The sequence below is a fragment of the Microtus oregoni genome, unplaced genomic scaffold, assembly GCF_018167655.1.
Source record: "Microtus oregoni isolate MIOR12 unplaced genomic scaffold, Mior012 000054F_ref0000373, whole genome shotgun sequence".
NCBI classification, from domain to species: Eukaryota; Metazoa; Chordata; class Mammalia; order Rodentia; family Cricetidae; genus Microtus; species Microtus oregoni.
This window is the reverse complement of record NW_024543830.1, coordinates 772,182-796,237: the sequence shown is the minus strand read 5'-3', so window position 1 is coordinate 796,237 and position 24,056 is coordinate 772,182. Positions and strand designations below refer to the sequence as shown.

The 24,056-nt window shown below is 46.2% G+C and overlaps 1 protein-coding gene across 1 annotated transcript; it reads right to left on the bottom strand.

Moving 5' to 3' along the window:
• Nucleotides 1–727: 727 nt before the first annotated feature.
• On the bottom strand, nt 728–10,586 carry LOC121438012 (protein S100-A10). The gene is made up of 3 exons (XM_041638182.1): nt 10,433–10,586; nt 4,327–4,479; nt 728–1,118 (listed from the first exon to the last, which is right to left on the bottom strand). The coding sequence occupies exons 2-3, from the start codon at nt 4,456–4,458 to the stop codon at nt 957–959; spliced, it is 294 nt and encodes a 97-aa protein (XP_041494116.1). The 5' UTR covers nt 4,459–4,479; nt 10,433–10,586; the 3' UTR covers nt 728–956.
• Nucleotides 10,587–24,056: the final 13,470 nt, after the last annotated feature.

The following is a 24,056-nucleotide window of genomic DNA, read 5'->3' as shown; positions in this document are numbered from 1 at the left end:
GACATTGATGTGTCCAATCCTAAAAGTAAGTTTTTTTTTCTGGACATAGTGGTGTGTGCCTACAATCTCAGCTTTTACGAGAGAGGCAGGAGGATCAGAAGTTCAAGGTCACTCTCTGTTACTTAACACTTCAAATAACACATTTGAGGCCAGTCTGGAAATGTGTGACCTGTTTCAAAAAAGTTGTTGTTTTCATTGTTGCTGACCTAATAACTGAACTGTTTCATCCAAAGTCCATGCAATGTATCTGTGTCATGTCTAGCCTATTTCTTGACATCTGGGAATTAATAGATCACTGTTGTTGGGATTCTATCACTGAAGGGTCGTATTATATCCCTTCCTATTTTGGCTCATTTTTTTTTGATGGACTTAGTTTGCTGAAGTTTTGCAATGAGAAAATGGGCTCAGATATTTCAGGCATCCAAGGTGCTGGCTATAAAAAGCACCCATTTAACTGGGGAAGACTTTGTTAAGGAATTACAGAAGTAGAATATGTTCTTGAAGAGCCCTCTTGTAACAGTTTGAACTTTGATCCACCACATAGACATAGCTTCAAGAGCAAATAAAAAAGTCAGGCTCCAAGCCTGAATGGAGTGTGTTCTCATTTCGCTGGTTCTGTGAAGAAAGTCCTTTTGTGCGCTGGCTGCCCGAGGCTATGCTGACTCTTCAGGAGCCAAAGAAGCAGGGAGCAAGCATTTCAGAGGATGCAACAAACAACCACCTCAAATTCAGAACTAAAAAAAAGGGACTGTCTTTATTGAGGGCAGAAGGGTGAAAACAATATAAAAATCACAAGCTTCTCTGTCGCTGCATTCCCTTTGCTTTCTCTGCTTGTCGAATTGGAGTTGGATGGCATCTGCACTTTCCTAAGGGCCCTGATCTGCTCTCGAGAAGCAGTGAGGCCGATTCCTCGGGGAGAAACGCATCAAGGAGGGAGTACCAGGATGCCACTGGGCCTACTTCTTTCCCTTCTGCTTCATGTGTACTACAAAATAGTCATTGCACGCAATGATGAGCCCTGCAACTAGTGACAGAAAGCTCTGGAAGCCGACTTTGCCGTCTCGGCACTGGTCCAGGTCCTTCATTATTTTGTCCACAGCCATGGGGTCCTTTTGATTCTATAAATAAATAAACATAAATAAATAAATGAGGAAGGAACAAAGGAAAACAGTATCAGCTAATGACGGGGATGACTACGTCGTACCCGATCCAAACTGCTGACAACCTGGGCACAAGCATAACCTCTCAAGTATTCAAGCTCTTGTCTCAGGTCCTCAGTGACCTTTGTAACTCCTCAGCGTGTTTTTGTTTGTCTTGGGAATCCACTTTTAGTAATGACATACTTAGATTATGCCTAAGAACCACACTTGCCACTTTTGACTTCACACTTAGATTTAAAAAAAAAAACAAAAAAACAAATTTTCATTACTGACACCATATTCAGACCCTTAGAAGGGGAACTCTTCATGTAGAAACCACCTCAGATCATTTGAGGGTAAGTTTCAGGTCCCTGTGGTATGTGCTTTAAGTAGGTGCTGATGAGGACACTGGGTTTTAGCTTTAGAGCAGATGCAGCGAGCTCTTCTTCCCTTCGTGTGGCTGGGACCCAGCAAGGGAGCCGTCCTATCTATCTTATTCTCTGTGTAGCCAGAGTCCATCACACAGTTTAGTTTGGCTTCACATATCAACTACGAATAGAGGAGTCTGGGTGCAAGTGCCCTCTCTAGGATGACTCCCATTCTTCATGGACTGGAACCAGGGCCTCCATATGCTAGTTATGTGCCCTGCCAGTGAGCTACTCCTGGCCTTCCTACCATTCTTTGAGTTGGTACACCCATGCCACCTTATTCTCGTCATTGGTATAACAATGATGTCATACATTGGACAAGTTGCAAAATAAGTGTGTGTGGCTGGGAGGGTGACTGGTGGGTAGGCGCCAGCACGAGAGCCTGAGTTTGGATCTGTAGCCCCATGAAAAGCTGGCGCTGCAGTGCACAGCAGCGCACTCCTGGAGTTTAAGCAGCAGGGAGGCAGAAACATAAAGACTTTCGAGGCTTACTGACCAGCTAGTCTAGCCAAATGGACCAGGTCCAGGGTCAGTGAGAGACCTTATTTCAAAAAAATGTGATAGGCCTGTGAGATAACTCAGTGGCTAATAGGGACTTTCTGCTATGACTGATGACCTAAGCTAGACCCCTGTAGCCTACTTCCCCAAGCTTTTCTCTGACCTCCACATGCATGTGATGGTACACAGAGATGCATACAAAATAAACAGACAAATGTAAAAAAAACAATAAGGCAGAGAATATTGAATATTGAGGAATGATACCTAACGTCAAACTTTGACCTTTACACACACACACACACACACAATCAAATGAATTTGTATGACAGAATCATAAACTCCTCAGTGCATAGCATTAATGCCCTGTATGGGGCAGGGAGAGACAGGCAGACTCCTTGACTTTCATCTTGTTTCAATGGTGATTAGTTCGACTATCCCTTTTGCTGCCACATTGGTTAGAAGTGCAAAAGTGTGGTAACTCCGATAGGTCCATGCTATCGCAGAGAGGGAAATAACCTCTGATGCATTAGAGGCTGTTAAAAGGCACTTATGCATTCCAATGACTGCAGAATTAGTGGGGGAACTGACGTGCAATATTTTCAACATGCTGGATGCATACAAACTGCACCAGAGATTTCCTATGGTAAAGGAGTCACATTGTCTACTGGAGGCTGCGAACTCCTCCCGTAAGCTATCAACTGAAACCCTTCTCTGTGTAGCTAATTCTGGCCTCACCGCCTGCTTCCTGGCTGTGGTCAGAGTGAGTGAAATTTGGATGACATAAGCCATCTACTTTAGAAACAAAATGCTCTCTAAATGCCTGAGTACAGGTCTAGAGTGACGACCCTGTCTGTGCCTGGAATAAACTATTCCGCTGTGTGGAGCACACCCCACTGCAAACACCCCAACACTCTATGTTTCTCATGTCACAAAGCCTTGAGTATGAAAGGGTGTGTGTCATATGTCACACACGATTAACGGGTGTTTTAGCATCGAGAATGCCTCCGTTGATGTGATGGGCTGACTTAACAATGAATCCATTTTGCTCCTGAATTTTATGCTTGTCTAGAAGGATTACAACAAGTTAAAAGTGGGTATGCGAATAAGTATGTTCAGCGCTCTCATTTCAGAGAGGAGGGAACCAGGACTAGAGAGTGGGAGCAACCCACGGCTAGATCTTCTCAGCCCTTGTCCGGAACTGCAGCATGGTGCCCATGCCACAGAGAACTGTATACTCTAGCTCACTGAGATAGCGCTAGGGCCATTGCAGTTCGGAGGGAGGGACTGGGTCACGTAACCGATACTGATGATGTGTAAAAGCAGTCTTCTGCAAAGTCCTATGCTTATTAGCGCAAGAGTCAGACCCTTAGGTAATGTGCTATTTATCAGGCCAACGACAAGAGGCCGAATCCAGCCTTTACCATCACTTCCTTTTACCCTTCAGAGATGAATGCACTATTGAACATGCAGTGTAAGAACTATCCTTTATTTTCAGAAAAAGATGGGATTGTACCACAGTCTGCTATTGTATCAGGTGTGTTTGTCTTAGGTGAGCATTAAATTCAACACCTCTCTCCTGAGGACCTATGAAATCGAAGGACAATTATGCCTAGTGGACTCACTGTCTTGAGTGGCATATCTGAAGATTCCTAGTCTTCAGGGGTTGTTCAGTCTGACCGAAGTGAGGTCAAACCTAGACTGTGCTTCTAGGCTCCTAAGTTGACATTTTCATTGTAAAAGGCAATATTTCTAGAGTGACATTTTGCGTCAACAATTAACATGATCCCTTTATTGGTTAGTGCTGGAAAAAGAAGAAAATTCTTTTTGTCCCTGTGGATTTAAGAGGATTTGAGTACAGCAGAGTTCTCCAGTAGAGCTCTTTGTAGAAATGAGACCCTGGGTCAACCTGCAGCTCACACCCCCACATAAAGGAGATTCAAGTTGTTTCAAGCGGCAGGTGACGGGAATGTGGAGCCTCTGTCATGAGGGCTATAGGCCTGAGGAGCGGCATCCTTTATCCATTACACCCCGTGGAAAGACTTTTCTCGTCATGTTGTTCCAGTGGGTGTGGATATTTCCACCCACAGACTGAGGGCAGGGGCGGAGTCTCCTCCACTCTGCTGCCCCAGTGCTATCCTAACACTGTCTACTAAGTAAACAAATGAAACATTTCCAAATAGTGGCCCTACAGGGAAGGGATGGGAGAACAAGGGAAGGGCACTTTGACTTTTATGTCTGGTTCCAAGACTTTCAACACTTACTTCCAAAAACCCAGGGAACTCCCTTTCCATGAGCACTCTCAGGTCCTCCTTTGTCAAGTAGTCTTTGTCCCCTGCAAATCTGTGGAATGTCAGCATCATGGTTTCCATGGCGTGCTCCATCTGAGAAGGCATCTTGGAGAGGTCTGTTAAAACCTGTCGAAAGGCACAATGAAACAATCTGCATTAACTTTGAAACCACATGTACTGAAAGTCTGCAGGGGCAATTGGAAATGATAAAATAGATGTTTTTTTTCCAATAAAATTCAATCAATCTTGGGGTCTTCTGCTGGTGGCCACAGACATTTCAGGGATTGGACCTCAGAACGTGGGATTTGCCTGGCTGTCAGCTATTCTGCAGAGCTCCTAATCAAGATACAAAAGTTTAATTTTCTTGAAAAGCAAGACAAGAGATCTTCCTTTCAACTGCAAAACGCTAAATGAAAGAAGATGTTTCCTTATTTCCCTTGGCGCTGAAAATATGACTCTTAGACATGGCTGAACACCAACAAGCCACAAGTCCAACCTGGTTAACACAGAAACTTCATCGCTGCAGGCATGATGTAGGAATCTGGACTAATCTGATTCCAGCAGTTAGAAGTGAGCTTCCAGATGAAAATGTATACTCTCCTAGCACTCTGGACCTGTTCTCCAGTGGTAGATGTAGCTTTCCTGCCTGAGTACAAGCTTTGTAAAGTCCATTGTCCAGTTCAGCAGAGGAGGAATAGGTAAGAGTGCATGCAGGCTCCTTCGGGAGCCAGGTCCATTTTCAGCAGGACTCTCCAGAGTGTTTTCCTCACACTCTGTAGTGAAAGAGTGTATGGTGAAAGAATATGGGCCTTTCCCCATGAAGAGTTTAAAGAGAGGAAAGGAAGCACTAGGTCACTGCGTTGTGGTACAATGAACTTGGGCAAACGTTTCGCCAGGACCCAGCTCCTAATGGAGCTCAGTATCCACATGTAGTTTTGAGTTCAGATAGAGGGAGAGGTTGGCACTTTCCCCGCTGAAGAACAACAGGAACTTGGGATGTGCTTTGGTCTGATTCCTGCCACTGACAGATGCCTGTTCAGTACAGATCCCCAAATTCTGTTAGCCACCCCAACACACACACAAGCACGGAACCCTAGAACCTCACTCATGCTCTGCACATCTCCTTATCACTGACCCATATCCCCTAGCTCTCTTTCCACTTTTTATTGTGGGACAGGGTCCCACTAAGTGGACTAGGATGGCCTTAACTTGAGATCCTCCTGCCTCTGCCTCTGCCTCTGCCTCTGCCTCTGCCTCTCTGCCTCTCTGCCTCTGCCTCTGCCTCTCTGCCTCTGCCTCTCTGCCTCTGCCTCTGCCTCTGCCTCTCTGCCTCTGCCTCTGCCTCTCTGCCTCTGCCTCTCTGCCTCTGCCTCTGCCTCTGCCTCTCTGCCTCTGCCTCTGCCTCTGCCTCTGCCTCTCTGCCTCTGCCTCTGCCTCTGCCTCTGCCTCTGCCTCTGCCTCTGCCTCTCTGCCTCTGCCTCTCTGCCTCTGCCTCTGCCTCTGCCTCTGCCTCTCTGCCTCTGCCTCTCTGCCTCTGCCTCTGCCTCTGCCTCTGCCTCTGCCTCATGAGTAGCTGGTCTTACAGGCCTGTGCCACTAGGCCTGGCTCTGAGTATTATCTTTTACAAAGCCAAAGGTGTAGTACTGAACACTAGCATTGAAAAGTTAGGTTTAAGGATTAGAATTTCTACCCCTTTGTCTCCAATAAAGTACAAGAGCCAGTTACAGACAATGCCACTTCTGAGAGCACTGTCAATCAGGACCTGGCATGATTCATCTGCATGGCTTGGACAGCAACAAGGTGACATGTCAAGGTGCAAGGTGCCACGAAATCCGGAAGAGCCACTCCTTTCTCCTCCCTTCCCACGCTGCTCGGATCTGCCCCACCTCCCCACTCCCGGATATGGGTTTCTGGTGGTGGCAACAGGCTCCCAAGGAGTCTGCCTTGCCTGGATTGATTTGGAAGTGCAGGAACTGAAGAGAACTGAACTGGGAAAGTCACCTAAAGGACATGGGATGCCACCTCAGCCCTTCAACAACCCAGGAAAGGAGCCAGACACCAGGAAGTGTACTGCAGACCTAGAGAAAAAAGAGTAACAGGCAGGCTAGGGGTTCCCTCAAATAGAAAAACAGGTCAACTTAGTACTCCCCAGAAAGGCGAGTGGTAAGCCAAGGAAGCCCTGGCCTCTCTTGAATGTCCTCTTCAAGAGGGTGAGGACAGGCTACCTTAGCCAGGAGCGGGTGCTCGCGTCTGAGGTCAGTCCACTCCTTCCTTACCCAGCTGGTTATGAAATGGCAAAGTTCCTCCCTGAAGCCTCATATCTGCCCTTTGGTCCTCCCTCCCTGGTTCCCCCTGGCTGTTTTATTTCCCACACCGGTGAACAGAGCAGCCAACTGACTCCCTGCTTGTTCGAGAGTCCTGCAGTAAGAACAGAGATGGGGGATGGCCACAAAGAGAAACTGAGTTGAAATTCACAGGTGATGCCCATGATCCCAGAGGGCCCTGAGCAGTGCTACACACAAGGAATTGTCCTGGAGAAAGTTTAAAAGGAGGCAGAGGATCCAGGTGTGGCAGGGGCAGTCCCAAGAGCTATGAACTGTCCTTTTCTGGGTGGGGCTGGCACCGCCAGCTCACCCCATAGTGCGCTACTAGAGTGAAGCTTTCCAGGAACCCAAATCTGGCACCGTCACTCCACCTAACACCCCACAAACTCCACTCCGGATGGGGCACGTCTTCCCCTTCTGGTTGGGTAACACTTTGTCACGAGGGCCTTGGGACTCTGTCTGAGAGGCAGGGGAATCTGTTCTGTGTCCTGACACCCCATCCCATACCTGGTATACACAATCCGGTGCTGTTGTCCACCCAATCTGCCTTGGCCCTACAGCTGCCTTGGTCAAGAACCACATATTACTCTGTTTTAATTGAGAGATGATTAATTACCATTGTAAAACAGATGGTTCAAAGTAGCTGAGAAACAGATGAGATTATCCATAGATAGCTGACAGTTTGGCAGCTCAGAGTTCAGCAGCTAAAGGAGATGGGTTCTGGGAAGGGCGGAGAAAGGGGCCCAACAGGGCTCACCTAAGAACGTCATGGCAGAGTGCAGAGCACATTCCAGACACCACTGGGAGCGGAGGGGAGAGGGGGGATGCCTGTTCTGCTAAGCAGGTCTGGTCGGATGGCCAAGCTTCTCACTCCTGCCTGTGCTTTCTTTTGTTTTCATTCATCACACCTTCCACTGCCTCACGCCTTCCAGGGATGGACCCACCTGCCTCGGGGTCCACTCACTGGCTCCCTGGGTCACCTTCCCTTCAACCATTTGGTTCGTATGTCTGCTTATGATCCTCACATGTTAGCCTGAGCAACAGGTCTCAACTGTCTCTCTGCAGAAAACAACTCTGATTTTTGTAGCTCTTACACCAACACCTACCTTGCACACCTCACTTACGAGCTTAGGAGCCAAGAATGTTCTCATTCTCTCCCTTGGTCTTTCTGGGAGGCCCAGAAGGCAGGAGGGGAGTCCTTCTTCCTGAGCAATCCCAAATGTCTGTCCTGGACCTATGCCCAGGTCTAGGCTATAAATCTCAGAAGCTGGAGGCCTGATTTACTTTGTTCATCTGTATTTTGTCCATCTCATGCTTTTTTTTTTTGAACCACCCAGAATTAATTAGGGTGTCAGGGAACATAAACATTCATTATTCAAAAAACATTTAGAGTTTCTGTTCTTTTGTTTAGGGGAGTTTGAAGAGCCCTTTGTTTTGTTTTGTTTTGTTTTAATTGAATCCAGAAAGCATTTTTGAATCTGACCCTTAAAGTATATTTGGAGGAGTGAGTTTAAAATAATGGATTTTGGCTCAGGCTCTCTCACCAAACAAAACTTGCTTACTACAGATATGATCTGCAAAAGAAAGTTCCAGAAGCAATTCAGTAGGAAGAAAGAACTGAGAAACCTACTCTAATCCAACCAAAAACACCCACTTTTCTACCAGGAGCTGTCGTGATTCAGCCAAAACCAACGACAATATGGCGACAGTAGGGATTATTTAGTTGGAGAGGTAGAAAGTCCTGGACATTGCTTTAAAAGCAAGTCTCTCCCTCCCTCTCTCCCTCTGAGGAACTAGCACCTCACACATGCTAAGCCTACTACTCCCTTTTGCTTTCGCTGTATGGTTCCTAAGATTCCAGGCCTGAGGAAATGGGAAGCTTAGGACAGAGCCCATACTTTAGTCCAGCTTTTCCCAGCACTGTGAACATATTTTATAATTCTGAAAGAATCTTATTGTCTCCCTTAGCTATGTTTAAATGGATGGACTGTATCCAAGAGCATAACAGCATAACAGTTTAGTGCTTGAAATATCTCTCTCTCTCTCTCTCTCTCTCTCTCTCTCTCTCTCTCACTCTCTCTCTCTCTCTCTCTAAAAATCGGGGAGGCATCCAGCCTCAGCACCACCCAGCCCAGGGCCTGACCACACTGGGGTGACTGCTCAGAAGCTGGCCAGAGGCCAGGCATAGGAGGACAAGGGCTTATCTCATTCTGTGTCCAGGAAAAGACAGGAAACAGATCACACAGAAATCAGAGTGAACCCAAATAACGCCAAGCAAACCAAAACTCCCGGTGGACTGAAATGCAGGCTCTAAGTCCTCTTTGGCTGTCAGGAGCATCCTCTTTAACCATGTTGAAAGGAGACTAAATAGACATTGCAAGGAATCTGTGGGGGAGACTAGGGTAAAGAAATCTCAGGGAGTCACACGAACTCATCCCTGCACAACTCCTGGCACTATCGTTTGCAGTTTGCTGAAACCCACTGAAGACCAAGCTGTCTGACAGGGTGTTTGTTTCCACTTCAAACTCAAACTTCAGGAGGAGAAACATGCAGCACCAACCGGAAACCTCTCAAGCAGAGAAGCAAAGCCCAGTGAAACTGAGGCCTCCCGCCATAGGGCAGCAACCTGGTGCTAACCATCAACGGTCTTGCCACGGCCTTGCCAGTCTAACCACTACCCTCCCAGGCAGCTCAGTCAAGAAATCCCTCCTTCAGGTTGGTGGCCAGTTCGAGTGTGACTCATTTCCTCTTGGAACTGCCCTGGAAGATGGCACAGTTCCTCTTTTCCTTCAGGGAGTGTTCTGTCCAAGCATCCACAGCTATCGACCAGCGAGGCCGCACCCATGGTCTCACAGCTGAGTCACAGGTCTCAGATCACTAGGAGGATCCTGGAACCCTTCGTGCTAACTCCACCCAACAGAACTTAGCTTCCCTGGGGTGGGGGTGGGAGGATGAAGGGAGGTGGGTTAGCGAATTTCAGTATTTGGCCCTAGGCTCTTTGCCGATCTGTTACTTTTCTGTTTGCCTTGCCAATCTCACAATAGTTCTCAGGAGACCTCCCAGGAAGGTCTGGAAAAGAGGTCAATCCTGTGGCCAAGCTCAGGCCCTGACCTCCATCTGTGGCATCACATCAAATCAATTTGGGCCTGAAGATTGCTCACCAAGACTGCTCTCACTCCACCTCCTGCTGGGTCCCTTTCTTAAATTCAATAGCAAGAGAGAAACTTGCTAGAGAAAAATCGCCTCACTCCCTCTCACCCCAGAACTTCTTCATGAAGACAACAAACAGAAGGCCTTGCCTTCGCCCTGAGATCCTTCCCCACTAACCTGCAACTTGCACTGGGGCAGATCACCTAGCGGAGCAGGGCCCTTTAAAAAGGGAATCCTCCAGCTGCCAAGCCGCCAGTCCTCCCTGGCCCAGATTGGTTCCGGCAGCCCTGCTGTGGAGAGGCTAGGAACATCTGGACTGAGGTCTGGCTAGCACTAGTTAACTCCTAAGACTGTTGCAAAGTAGGAATGGCGAGAGTGAAGAATAGTATGCCAAAGGGAAGAGGTCAAAGGAACAGCGGCCCCAACGCCAGGGTGGGGTAGCTGCAGACAAGCGTCGCCTCCGCCCCAACGGGTCTGGGGGTGTCTGCAAGTGGGAGGGTGGCCCCACCCAGGCCCACGGGGCACAGCACTTCCCAAAGCCGAGCTGGAGTTCCGATCGAGCAGGGTATGGCGTTCCCCTGGGCAGATGAGGGGGAGAGACTCACCTGGCCCTCGAGGCGCAGCAGTCGTAGGAAGAACTGGACACAGCGGAGAGGAGCTCGCTGATGGCCGGGAGTCTTTGTACGCGGGGCGGGTGCAAAGGGCGGAGGCGCCCCGGAGCGGGAGGAGCCTGGAGGGCAGGCAGCCGCGCTCCCCACCGGCTCCTCCCTTCCTGCCCCCCACCCCACCCCGCCCCAACACACACACACACACACACACACACACACACACACACACACGCCGGTCACACACCCTTCCCACTCTACTCTGCTGACAGATGAACCTCGCCCGTCCCCAGGGACAGTCCTATTGTAAACGTCCCTGCAAGCAGGAATGCTCTTAGTCTCGAATATTTCAGGGCATCCCCACCCAGAGCCGTGCCCTTCCTCTCGGGTTTGGTTTTAGAAAGTGGGTGAGTGTAGAAATAAGAATCCGGCCGTCCTGCGGGCGGGGCACACTGGCCCAGACCCAGAGCCAAGTGGTTCTACCGGAACCTACAGGTTTAGGAATCATTTTCTGAATGACAAGGAGAAATGTGTGGAGACCTGTACACCTGGGCAGCTCTCAAAATAGACCACCTAGTTTGCTCTTGGATCTGATCCTGGCGGTCGGTCCTGGGGTCTCCAAGGTTAAGCGCAGAAGCTAGGCCCCTGTGCTCCTGCCTAGCCTTGGCGGTGGTGTTGGCTCAGTCAGCTTCAGGGGCCTCTTGGATCTCTTGGAAAAGGGCTCACCTTTCCTGATACAGCTTGTGGAGCTGTTGCCAATGTCGCTACAAGCAGTTTCTGGGCCTCCTTTTCGACTCTTCTTGATCCCATAAAGTTGTTTGAAGAAATTTCTGGAAGGTACTTAGAGAAAACTGAAGTGTCTCCTAACTGACTTTCACCCCCCACCCCGTGCTTATTTTTATTGTGGTTTGGGGTTAGATGCAGACTCCTAGCAGCTGACTGGAGACACGGCCAGTCCCTAGCACCGGGGTTTCCCCTGTTTCCAGAGGAAGTCCTGGAGGAATGAGAGATTCCAAAGGAATGAACAGAATCAGGGAATCCTCCAAGTGCCACCACGTGACAGTCTTGGCAGGAGTCAGGAAAACCCAACTTTTTTCAGCTCTCTTTTCTCCAGGGTCTGCTAAATCTCAGCTCCGCTCTTCACAGGGCCGTTCTTCCAGTTCTTCCTACAGGCCTCCTAGGCCCCAGGTCATCTGCACCAGGGGAGGAAATCCTGCCCCTTCCCTTTGGTCTCAGGGAAGATGCAATTGTATTTAAGAAATTTCTACTGCTGGCTTTCTTCAGCTGGGCCACAAGCCTTAGGATGTTTAGTGTGTGCTAGGCCCTGGGGCTTCAGAAAAGCAAGAATTGTCTTTTCTCTCAAAGAACCCTAACCTTTCTGGGGAAGTAGTAAGTAAAATTCCTGTTCTAATGGAAGTTTCACCCCAAACCCTGGCATCCATATACCCAAAGAGTCTGGAATGTTCTAGTGGAAGTTCCACACCCGAGGCTCCTCTCCCATCTCTCTCCAAACTGCCGCATCTCAGAAAGCCTGCCAAATGACCATCCCTCCCCCAGAGATGCTCAAGACTTTTCCTACCGGATATTTAAACTGCCCCCTAGAAAACAGGCACATGGATTTTTGGTCTCTCTTTCCTGTCTCCTCTCTGGAGGTTAGAAAATCATCCGGGAACGTTTTACCCATTAAACCTGGGCTTTTTCCAATTCTGTTTGATTTGGCCTGATTTGGATGCTGTATCAGCGAAGAGGCTTATAGGGTGCAAAAAATTTTCAAATCCCAGTGATTGGTGAGCAATACAAGAATGTTGGAGAGGGGCTTCTAAGACCCCTTGGGAGAGGGGGAACAATCTGCATCATGGAGGAAGCAACATTTGATGAAAACTCAAATAATCCAGCTGTCACTGTAACTCTTCAATCTGTAAAAATGTTACAACCTTTGAAAAATGTGTGTGGGCTCTGATTGTGTCTGAATGAATGTGTTTCTAAGTTGTTATGTGACTGTGTAAGTGCACACACTCCCACGTGCACATGTGGCTCTCAGAGGACAGTTTTTAGGAGTCTGTTCTTCCCTGGTTCTGTGGGATTCGGGGATTGAACTCAGGTCATCAGGCTTCCACAGCAATACCTGTACTCTCTGAGCCCTCCTGCTGACCTAAGCATCATCTTCCTTCCGTGGAGGGCTTGGAAAACATAACAACTAAAACAATAAGTAAATTTATTTATAAATGCACAAACCATGCATTTCTTTCTAGTCTTATGTATATATTTACATAATTATGATTATACCATTAGGAATTTTTCCTAATGCGAGCTCTCTGCCAATGCAAATTCCCAATCAAGACAAATCAAAACAAGCCAAATTAAGAAATATCCAGGTTTAATGGGATTCCTGCACTCTCGGGTATCCCTGAGGGGCCGCGAATGCAACCACCAGGAGGAAGGAAAAGGGACCACGTGATCCTCTTTTGAGAGTTCACTTAAATACTCCGTGCAAGTGGTCTTGACCACTTAGGGATTTGGAGTCCAGATCAATACAGCTGTCAGGCCTGGGGGCTAGGATAGATGCTAGGGGCTGGGGTCTATGCTCCCAACTTAACAATACTGATTTTGAAAATTTGTAGTATTCTCTTTTTGCTCCACAACATTCCTCCTCTCCCTGCTCCCTCTCTGTTGTGGAGGTTTTGGGGATTCACCCAGGGCTTCCCACATGCTAGCTAAGCCCCCTACTGCTGAGTTGCATCTCTGGTCCACTTTCACTTTTCTGCATCACTGTCTATCAAGAGCACCACGTTCACCCACTCACTTCCCCTTTTCATTCAGTTCCTTTTTTCTTATTCGCTAGCGGACTCTGGATTCCGAAGCCCTGGTGTGTGGGGTCCCATGAAGAAGCTGAGTTTTTGAAACACTGCTGAACAGAACCAGCAGGATGAAGATGACAGCAAGGGCATTCTCCCTGCTCCCAGAGGAGTTTCTTAGCTGCTCTGTGTACTGATAGGTCCATGAAACTTCCAGCACTTGTGAATCTTTAGGAAGCTGGGTGTGGTGATGCATGTTGATAATCCTAACTCTTGGGAGGCAAGAAGATTGTGCATTTGAGGCCTGCCTGGGTTACACAGTGAGGTGGTCAAAAAACAAACCAAAACCAAAACACTCCTCTCCAGGAAAACTGATCCCAGCCAAGTTATCTCTGCAGGAGATGCTTATGCCTTGTCAATGGCATGGATCAGGGAGGCCAGCCCTGCTTCCCTCAGAGCAGAGACCATTTCCTGATCCAGAGCTGCTTAGAAGAAAAATAGAACTGGAGCAAGCAATGAGCGGGAGATGTGCAGAGAGCAGCAAACGGAGCGGCACTGGAAGAACAGGGGCTGGATACGGTGTGGTTCCTGGAATGGCGAGGAAAGGAGCTACAAGTTGCCCAGCAGGCTTGTGGTACCTTCTAGGGTGCAGAATGCTAGCAGCAGGAGAGTCTCTCTAACAGTAAGGCAATGCTAGAAATCCTTCCTGCTTCCCCATGAGGCAAAGCAGTAAAACCCCATCACCGGTGGCTCTCAATCACTTTGAATTTGTGGCTGGAGCACAGAGAGGTGTGGGCTAGTCACTAGAAATGTCTGCTTCTCTTCTAGAGCTGTTTCCAGGAAGTAGCTGCTTAGCCTGGGATTATGTTTCTAGCACCACTTGATCCAACCGGCACTATGTGACTCGTCATCCATAGACTGAGAAGGCAGGTGATAGGCATCGCTTCCAGACAGGCAGCGAAGGTGACTTCCCGGTGGCTTTTGTTTGTTTGCTTGGACTCCAAGGCTCTAGAGATAGAAGAGCCACAGTTGGGAAGAGCCTAGGTCCTTGGATAACGGTATGGCGGAAAATTACTTGTTGACCAGGAGTCCATCACTGCATCAGTTATGTGGGTAAGAAAGACCTAAGAATCTTGGGGTTTAGTTGCTACAACCTAACCTGAGTGAACAGAGGGACATTCTTTTGAACGCTAGTATTTTGGGCAGCACAAGGTCATTGACCAATCTGTCCTAGACACTGATGGCATGAAGTGTTCATAGGTCCCAGAAATTAGACTGTTTCTTTATGTGTGGTAGGTTGTACCATGCACCATGCAGAAGCCTGTACAGCCTACCTTAACATTCTGTCTCCCCAGAGACCAGTCCACATAAACCATAGATGAAGAAACTATCAGTCAGTTTCAGTGCCCTTGAAAGAGTCATAACAGTCCTGCAGGGCACATCAGTTATGTCAAGACTGTTTTTTTTCTGACAATACAAAAAGGAAAAGAAAAGAAACTGATCTAAATAAATAAATAATACTGTACTAGTGTACCCCAAAATTGTGAGTTGAATATTTAAACTGTTTATTATACTATTATAAGTAATAAATCACTTAATGTATAAAAGGATCAATTTTGAACAAATATCTTTGCCCATGCCCTTGATTTATATGGATTCCTACAAGGAAATGCCTCATAAACTCACATAAGTTTGCTTATGTGGCTCGGACTAGTAGCAAACAGGAATGCTTTTGTGGGGGAAGATAGGAGGAAAACCAAGTGCCGGCATGGACACAGGAGTATACCGATTCCAGAAACTGCCCCGGTGGCAAAGTTCTTAAAGCTCAGAGTCTTTTCTTTGTTGGCACCTGCTTAGGAAGTGGGAGCTTGTTTCTAAGGCAATGAGAAGCCACAGAAGACCGTAAACAGGAAGTGAGCAACACTCCTATTTAGCCCTGTGCTCTAGGCAGCTCCACACTGTCAGCCAGAGTTTCCTTGTGGGTAAAATGGGGATGGATTCACCTTCCGGTACACAGGGAAGGACCGAGCCATTTAATGAACCTGAAGTTATCCAGCTCAGTCTCAACAGGTCCCAGCTCTTCTGCACGCTCTTCTACTTTGCAAGAGAAGTAGCCTTATCAAAACAGGCTGGGCTGTTGGCCACTACCAAAGGTGTGTGAAGGGCTCAGCCAAGGCTGCATAACTTATCTCTATCTTAAAGTGGTATAATTCAAGACTAGTGTGTTGGGTCCAAGGGGAGTCGTGCAAAGATGGAGACAGGTCACCAAAGTCTAATAAACTGGAAGCAAACTTTATTCCAGAAACCAGAATCCAGGAAAAAAAATTAAAAATAAAATAAAAAATCTCCAGGGGGCACAAAAAGTTTATCAGCTAGCTGAGACCACAGCCAGAGATGGGTTTTGTAAGGCTGTGGCAAAGGCCTGTTTCTGAGTCCACCTTTTTATAGTAGGGGACCCAAGCATTAGGTCTGAACAAAGGATTTTACAATCTCAAGGTAAAACTCAGATACAGATTGCCTTACTTTACAATCTCCACTAACAGAATTTTTCAGTGTTTGTACTTAACCCCTGTCTTCCTTGGTACTTCCAGGCAGTGTTTACTGAAGCCCTGTGGTCTCCCCTTTGATGCTGCCAGTTTCACATAGCAGGGATAATGCGTAACCCAGAGGTCATATATCTATTTCCTAAAAGTTGACTCAGCTCATATCCGTAGGCTAGCTCTCAGTTTGCAGAGGGCCGCTTCAGCCTTGGAAATAGAGCTATGGGTTGTAAAGCAGAGTAACCCACTGTTAATAGTTAATCCTCAAGCTGCTGAGAGAGCTGCTGACAGTCTGTTCTCATTCTCCTAGGCTTACAACTTTATATTTCTTTATTTTTACATTCCTGTTTCTGGAATCAACATTTTTATTTTTTTATTCTTGGACCCTTCAAGTGTTTTTTTTTTCTCTCTCTCTACAGAAGTTCTAGTTCTCTCATTAAAAAAAAGATTTATGGCCGGGCAGTGGTGACGCTAATTCCCGCACTCAGGAGGCAGAAGCAGGTAGATCTCTGTGCGTTCAAGGCCATTCTGGTCTACAGAACTAGTTCCAGGACAGCCAGAGCTGCTACACAGAGAAATCCTGTCTCAAAAAAAAAAAAAGGATTTACTTTTAATGCATATATATGTATGCCATTGTAAGTGCATGTCATATGTGAGCAGGTTCCTGCACAAACCAGAAGAGGATGTTGGATCCCCTGGAGCTCACAGGCAATTGTGAGCTGCCGGATGTGAGTGCTGAGAATTGAACTTGTGTCCTCTGAATGAGCAATAATTTCTATTAACCGCTGAGCTATATTGCCAGAACTCCAGAAGTCCTCTTGGCTTGGTAGTGGAAATCACCACTTCCCACAGAAGATGAGAACCTGTGGGTTGCTTCCAGACCAATATGGTTTGATAGACCATACCCCCCTGAAAGGTCTCCGTGAACACCCCAAAAAGTTACTTTGCCCAACTTCTGACTGAGATGAACCTAGCACACAGGATACACCATGAAAGACCTGATTAACAACGCCCCAAACAGCAAGAAGCAGTATGAACAGAACTATGCCCATATACAAATTTAAGGTCAATTTTGTTATATATATATATATATATATATATATATATATATATATATTAAATATATATATATATTTCTGCTCTTGATTAAGGTATTGTGATTGTGTAGCTTACTTAAAAATATAATGTATAATTTAGAAATATAATCATCAAGCTTAGTTAGGTTTTCTAGATATATAGTGATATATTTCAATTAGATAGGTATTCTTCAAATCTTTCAGAAGCCTTCAGAATATGACATTTAAAATGTTTTAAGAACTTAGGAATTTTCATGACAATGATACACAGCTGCTCCTGGCAGCACCAGCTACTCCAAAGAGGAAGATGGGCATTGAAGAGGCTCCTTATGGAGTTTGCTAGCCATTTGGACAAGAAACTGCTCTTGCCTGGACTGTTTAACTGGACATGCAGGAGCCACAGAGAAATGACTGCTGAGATGATCCTTCAGGGTTCCTGCTTCATGAAACAGTCTGCGAAAAAGTGACTGAACTGACTTTGAAATTTGCTGCTTCGTGGAAAAGTCTGCTGGATACTATGGGCCTGTAGGCTGAAGATGGATGTCCCAATGGTACAGAAGAACTTTGGGTGACTGTCCAGGTAGCAAGATGTCTGTCAATTCTAGAGTTTTGGAAGTTGCTTATAATATACTTCCTATTTACTTAGGTAATATTATATCCTTCTGGAGTCTTTGAGGGAGCTGAAGAATAGATAGTTACAATATAGTTTTCCTTAGTCATGATAAAAGATAAAGTAGATATAAATGTTGTAACTGTAATTCTTGTTTAACACATGTTTTGTTATATGTAATTTTACTATGTTAAAGTTAAATCCTTCTTTTTTTTTAAACAGAAAAGGGGAAATGGTGGGGAGGTCCTTCTGGTTTTGTGTTACTTCTGTTGGTTAATGAATAAAGAACTGCTTTGAGCCTATGGCAGGGAAGAACAGAATTAGGCGGGGAAAGCTAGGCTGTATGCTGGGAGGAAGAAGGGCGGAGTCAGAGTGAGAGGCCATGGAGCCGCCACCACTAGAAGTAGACATGCTGAAACTTTGCTGGTGATACCCAGATTAATAGAAATGGGTTAAATTAATATGTAAGAGTTAGCCATTAAGAAGATAGAGCTAATGGGCCAAGGAATGATTTAATTAATACAGTATCTGAGTGATTATTTCGGTTCTGGGCGGCTGAGACGAACAAGTAGCTCCTTGCAACACTTCCTTTTGCAGGAAAGATGCAAATGTGAATGATTATAATCTATCAAATATTTACAGAGTAACTTACTAATTCTCACAGTGATTTGGCTGCTGGAAATAGGCCAGTGACCAATCTCTGACCTGATGAGCTGTACTAGATAGTTTTATGCCAACTTGACACAAGCTAGTGTCTTCTGAGAGGAGGGAACCACAACTAAGAAAATGCTTTCACCTTAACCCTTCTGAATGGAGTCAGAGGAAGAGTGGATGGTGAGGTAGAAGGGATGTGGGAGAGGGAACAAGAGGAGAGGAGGGAGGGGAAACCGTGGTTGGTATGTAAAATAAATAAAAAATGCCTCCATAAGATTGGGCTGTAGGCAAATCTGTAGGGCATTTTCTTAATTAGTGATTGCTGAGAAATGGCCATTGTGGGCATTGTGGGTGGTGCCATCCCTGGGCTGGTGGTCCTTGGTATAATAAGAAAGCAGGCTGAGCAAATCAAGAAGAGCAAGCCAGTAAGTAGCACTCTTCTGTGGCCTCTGCATCAGCTCCTGCCTCGAGGTTCCTGCCATGATGTTCTTCAGTAATGGGCAGTGGTACGGGAACATAAGCCAAATAAACTCTTTCCTCACTGTTCTGCTGGGTCATGGTGTGTTATCACAGCAATACTAACCCCAGCTAAGATGTCAGCCTTTCCTGGTGGAAGGGACAAATGAATGGAAATTGAGACGAAAGCTTAAGTTTGTTAGTTACAATGCATAATGGAAACAAACAAGATTCATGAGAAGAATGGACAAGAACTGTTTAAGGTAGAAGGTCAGAGAAGGCTGCCCTGAGTTGGGGACATTGAAAACCAGATTTAGAGGAGGAAGAGGCACAGGGTTGCTGGCAGAGATGGGAGGTCTCCAGAGGGAGGGAGAATGCTAGTCTGGCAGCAGAACTAGAAAAGGCCCACTGAGTCTGAAGTCACCGACTGAGAGGGCAGTGACAAGGGAAGAGCCCAGAAAGGGGCATTTACAAAAACCTGTGCAAATATTTTGCTGGCACTAGAAAAAACAAACAAACAAACAAACCAGATACCAATGAGGGCAGTCTCTGTAAGATAAACTTGGGAGTGAGTGAACCCTATTTTCTCTGCCATTCATTACCCTGCTTCCCAAGGCCCAGCTTTCTCTTCTGGAAAGAGATTTGATAGCAGACATCCACCTCACAGGGAGTTTAGGATTATAAAGAAGAACACTCATGTGAATACTTAGCAAAGTGTCTGTCACCTAGTAAGTATATAGCTTTTCCTAATAGGTGGAGCATGGGAAACAGCCGGGCAGACCTCTGCTGGGCCCATTTCTGTGGTGCGCCTGCGTAGCGCCATGGGAAAGTCACTGCTGCACCTTTTTCTTCTCCTGTGACTCCTGATACTATCTTAAGATGTGTTTCTTTTGTTTACGCTGCTTTTGTTTAACTCTGTGAAGTTGTGACTCTCTGCCCGTCCAAAACACCTGATGGTCTAATAAAACACTGAATGGCCAATAGCGAGACAGGAGCAAGGGTAAGCAGGACTGGCAGGCAGAGAGGATAAATAGAAGGAGAACTGAGGAAGAAGGGGAGCAAAGAGAACAAGGAAAGGAGGACATTGGGGGCCAGCCAGCCACCTACACAGTAAGCCACAGAGAAAGAAGTAAAGAAAGGTATACAGAAATAAAGATAAAAGCCCAGAGGCAAAAGGTAGTTAGAATAATTTAAGTTAAGCAAAACTGGCAAGAAACAAGCCAAGCTAAGGCCGGGCATTCATAACTAAGAATAAGCCTCTGTGTGTGATTTATCTGGGAGCTGGGTGGTGGGCCCCTCAAAAAGAGTATACAGTAAAACAACCAACATGTGACTTGGATTTCAGATTCCTACCTCGAAGGAATTTAGTTACGATGAGGATTATAATGAGGTTTGGATGGGGGTGATTCATGTGCAGCCATCCTGAAGGAGGAGTCATTCATACCTTGTATTTTGAAATAATCTTCTTTTTTTTTTTTTTTTTTTTTGGTTTTTCAAGACGGTTTCTTTGTAGCTTTGGTGCCCATCCCGGAACTAGCTCTTGTAATCCAGGCTGGCCTCGAACTCCCAGAGATCCACCCGTCTCTGCCTCCCAAGTGCTGGGATTAAAGACATGCGCCACCACTGCCTGGCTGTTTATTGTGTGTGTGTGAGTGTGTGCAATGCCTGCGGGTGTATATGTGTGTGTGTGTGTGTGGTGTGTGTGTGTGTGTGTGTGTGTGTGTGGTGTGTGTGTGTGTGTGTGTGTGTGTGAGAGAGAGAGAGAGAGAGAGAGAGAGAGAGAGAGAGAGAGAGAGAGAGAGAGTTGTGTTGACTGAGCAGCTCTGCACCACATGCATGCAGTACCCGCAGAGGCCAGAAGAGGGCTTTAGGTCCGTAGAATAGGAATCACAGATGAGTGTGACCTACCCTGTGACTGCTGGGGATCAAATCAGACCCTCGGGGAGAATAACCAGTGCTCTTAATAACTGAGATATCTCTCCAGGGAAAAGAGGAGGAGGAGGAGGAGGGGGAGGAGGAAGCAGAACGATAATCACTTCTAACATTTGAGTTTGCCTTTGTGGTCCTCTGGAATAGTAGCTGATGAAGGGAATTTTTTACCTTCGTCTAGTCCTCAGCAAATCTGATTTCCTGCTTCTTACCACAGTTTTCTTCCACAGAGGAGAAAACACACCCTTGAGCTGAGTAATCAGGCTGGGATGGAATGCCAGCTTGTACAATCCCTTGCTTGGCACTAAGGGAAGAACTGCTAGACGCATCGTGCCCCTCGTGGCCAACAACTGCCGGCCTAGAAGCTTTCCCTTCATTAAAACGAACAGCGACATTGGCAGAAACCCTGGGGACCGTACCAGAGGGAAACAGTTAGTTAGTTAGTAAAATCGGAATGTGCCTGGCCATGTTCAGACACACAGAAATCTGACTCCTTGGAACTCTAGTGGTCCAAACCCCTGTAAAACGTTGTCTGACTCCTCAAAGTAGGAGCCTCTTATTGGCTGGAAACTGAGCGTTATTCTGGGAATGGGTGTGTCTTTGTCTTCTAGTTAATGCTGTGGGACCCTCTGGTGGCCACAGAGAGAATAGCTATTTAGTGGGGTTTGCGTGACTCGAGCAGAGACCGTGTTTGAATTCCTAAAATCCATATGGAGCTGAGAAGATGACCTGCTTGGCTCAACACGGGCTGATGTAGGTCTGCCATCCTGCCTTGTGTGCTCTTTTCTTTCGTAAAACTTCTCAGAGCAGCGGGAAAAGGTATGCTGTCTGTATGTGCCGGGTGCTTTTGAATATTGCTTGGTAATCCATGGGGCATTGCTGAGGGGCATCTTGGTCACGCCAGGCAAGACTACCAAAGAGTAGCCTGTCTCTCCTGCTAAAATGTCACAGAATGATTTTAGGGTTTGTTTTTTGTTTGTTTTGTCTTGCTTTATTTTTAGTTTTTGTTTCAAAACACCCACTTATTTTATGGCTCATCGTGTTCTGTTTTGCAGGGTTACCTCAAGAGGTATTCTAGGAGCCAGTGTTGTAGCTCAGCAGTAGCAGCGGCCTTCAGACCCTGGATTCAAACCCAGCATAACAAACACATCATTTCAGGTAGATTAGTGTTGTAGTTACAGTAATAATCCATTGTATGTTATGCATCTTTATTTTTAAATGTATTTTCCATTGTAACTTATCTTTAATTTTTAAATGTATTTTATTAAGCCTTTGAGAATTTTATACATGGATATAGTGTATTTTGATCATACTACCCCACTCTCCCTAACTTCTCCCAGATCCATCCCGACTCCCTCTCGACTTCATGTCCTTATTTTTATAATTTTCATTAGAAATAATAGCCCACTGAGTTCGATTTGCTTTTATATTGAAGAAAGTATTTTCATACATTGTATTCCGATCACACTTCCCCTCCCCCACCTTCTCCAGATCCTCCCACCTTCCCACTCTCACAACTCCATGCCCTTTCTCTTTCTCTAAAAAGCAAACACAAAACCCCCTAACAAAAATACAAAAATAGAAACCAAACTATATAAACAAAAGACCAATAAAATGCCCAAACAAAAAGTTATGAAACAAAATGTCTGCAAAAATACCACCGAGTTTGGTTTTTGCTGGTCAGTTTTTCTGGGCATGGGGCCTATCCTAGAAATTTGGTTAAAAGACCCAGTGTAGACTCCATTGGAGAAAACAACATTTTCCTTTGCAAGTGGTCTCATTCACAGATAGTTCTTGTTTGGGGGTGGGTGCCTGTGCCCACTTCCCCCTCTCAGTGCTGGGACTTCTGACTTCAACCCGTATAGGCTCTGGGCTTGTTGCCACAATTCTCTGTGAGTTCATACGTATGCTAGTCTTACTGTGTCTGGAGAGCACTGTTTCCTTGGAATCATCCCCTCTAGCATTTATAGTCTTTCCTCCTCTCCCTCCTCCTCTCCCTCCTCTCCCTCCTCCATTCCCTCCTCTTCCTTTCCCCCTGTAAAACTTGCTGAATCCTGAGGGAAGGGATTTGATGAAGACATTTTATTTGGTACCGAGAGCTCCAAAGTCTCTCAGTGTCTGCACATTGCTCAGTTCTGGGTCTCTATGCTGATCCCTATCTAATGCAGGAAGAAGCTTCTCTGGTGATGGCTGAGTGAGATGCTGCTCTGAGAACATCATCAGAATGTCACCAGGAGTCACCTCATGTTCCTTTAGCAGAGCAATAGTACTGGTTTTCCTGGAGATCCTTGGCCTATCTAGTCTCACGTTCTCGGCCACCCAAGCGGTGTCAGGCATGGGTTCCATCTCATAGAGTGGGCCTTAAATCCAATCATAGTGGTGTAGACTGGGACTTTCCCAGCTGTCACCTCCAACAGAACCACTTCCCTGGGGAAAACCCTGGCTCCTGGCACACACTTCATGGCTGGGATGAGGCAGGATGACTGGCTCAGTCATCTGTCCACAGGCATGGCTGCATGGGGCAGGATGACTGGCTCAGTCATCTGTCCACAGGCATGGCTGGATGGGGCAGGAGGACCAGCTCAGCCGTCTGTGTATGTGCATGGCTGGAGTTGGGTGCCGACACTGAGCTGGGAGCTCCAGGGAAGGAGATGAGTTCCTTGCATTTGAGGAAAGCAGTAAAGGGAGCCAAAGGCTGACACACCAACTGAGGCCTTGTAATGGCGTAAATGAATGCAGACAGATTGTAAAAATATATACAGCTTTAATGGGAAAATAGACTTACAGAACCACCATTCCTGCAGAGACCAGGAAAGCAGAAGGGGCACATGGGCTCCCACTTGCCCGATTTATAAGTAAACATTCGCCCGAGGCGGACACACCCCCTAAGTGGCTGGACTTACCCCTACATCTCCCCCTTTTGTCTAAATAAGACAGAACTAAACCAAATACAACTATATACAATAATAACAAATAATAAATATAACAAACAATATTGAGAACAAAAGTTTTGCTAAACATTCTATTTCAAGGAGTCTAAATTATGTAGAGAGTAACTACAATTATATAATCTTCAACTCTGTCAAAGATCTGAGAAGGGAATAAATATTACTTAACAAATGAGAGATATCCAAAATGTGCAACAAATGACAGAGACAACTGACTACCTGGGCAATCACCCAAAGTCTCGTTTGCAATGTTGAGTCAACCAACTTTGGCTAAGGCCTAACATAACTGACATACCATTAATAAATGCAAGGAACTTTCTTAGAATTATCCTACCCTGTCTTGGCAAGATAAGACAATCCTGTTTCATATCTTTGTCAGTAGTTGAGGTATGGGCTTTTCTTAACCCCAAGGCCAGTTTTGCCAAGAAGACAAGCTCCCAGTGGAGTGTCTTTGGTGCTCAACGTTCTCTTGGGAGTAGAGTGGCATTGCCAGGAGTAATTGTGTCTCGTTGGCACAGAATTCTAGGTTAGATTAAAGGCCACTTTCTACAGCTCTTCGAAGAGGCTGAAGATTATACTATCTATACTAAATATAATTTCTATGTATCTAAAAGAC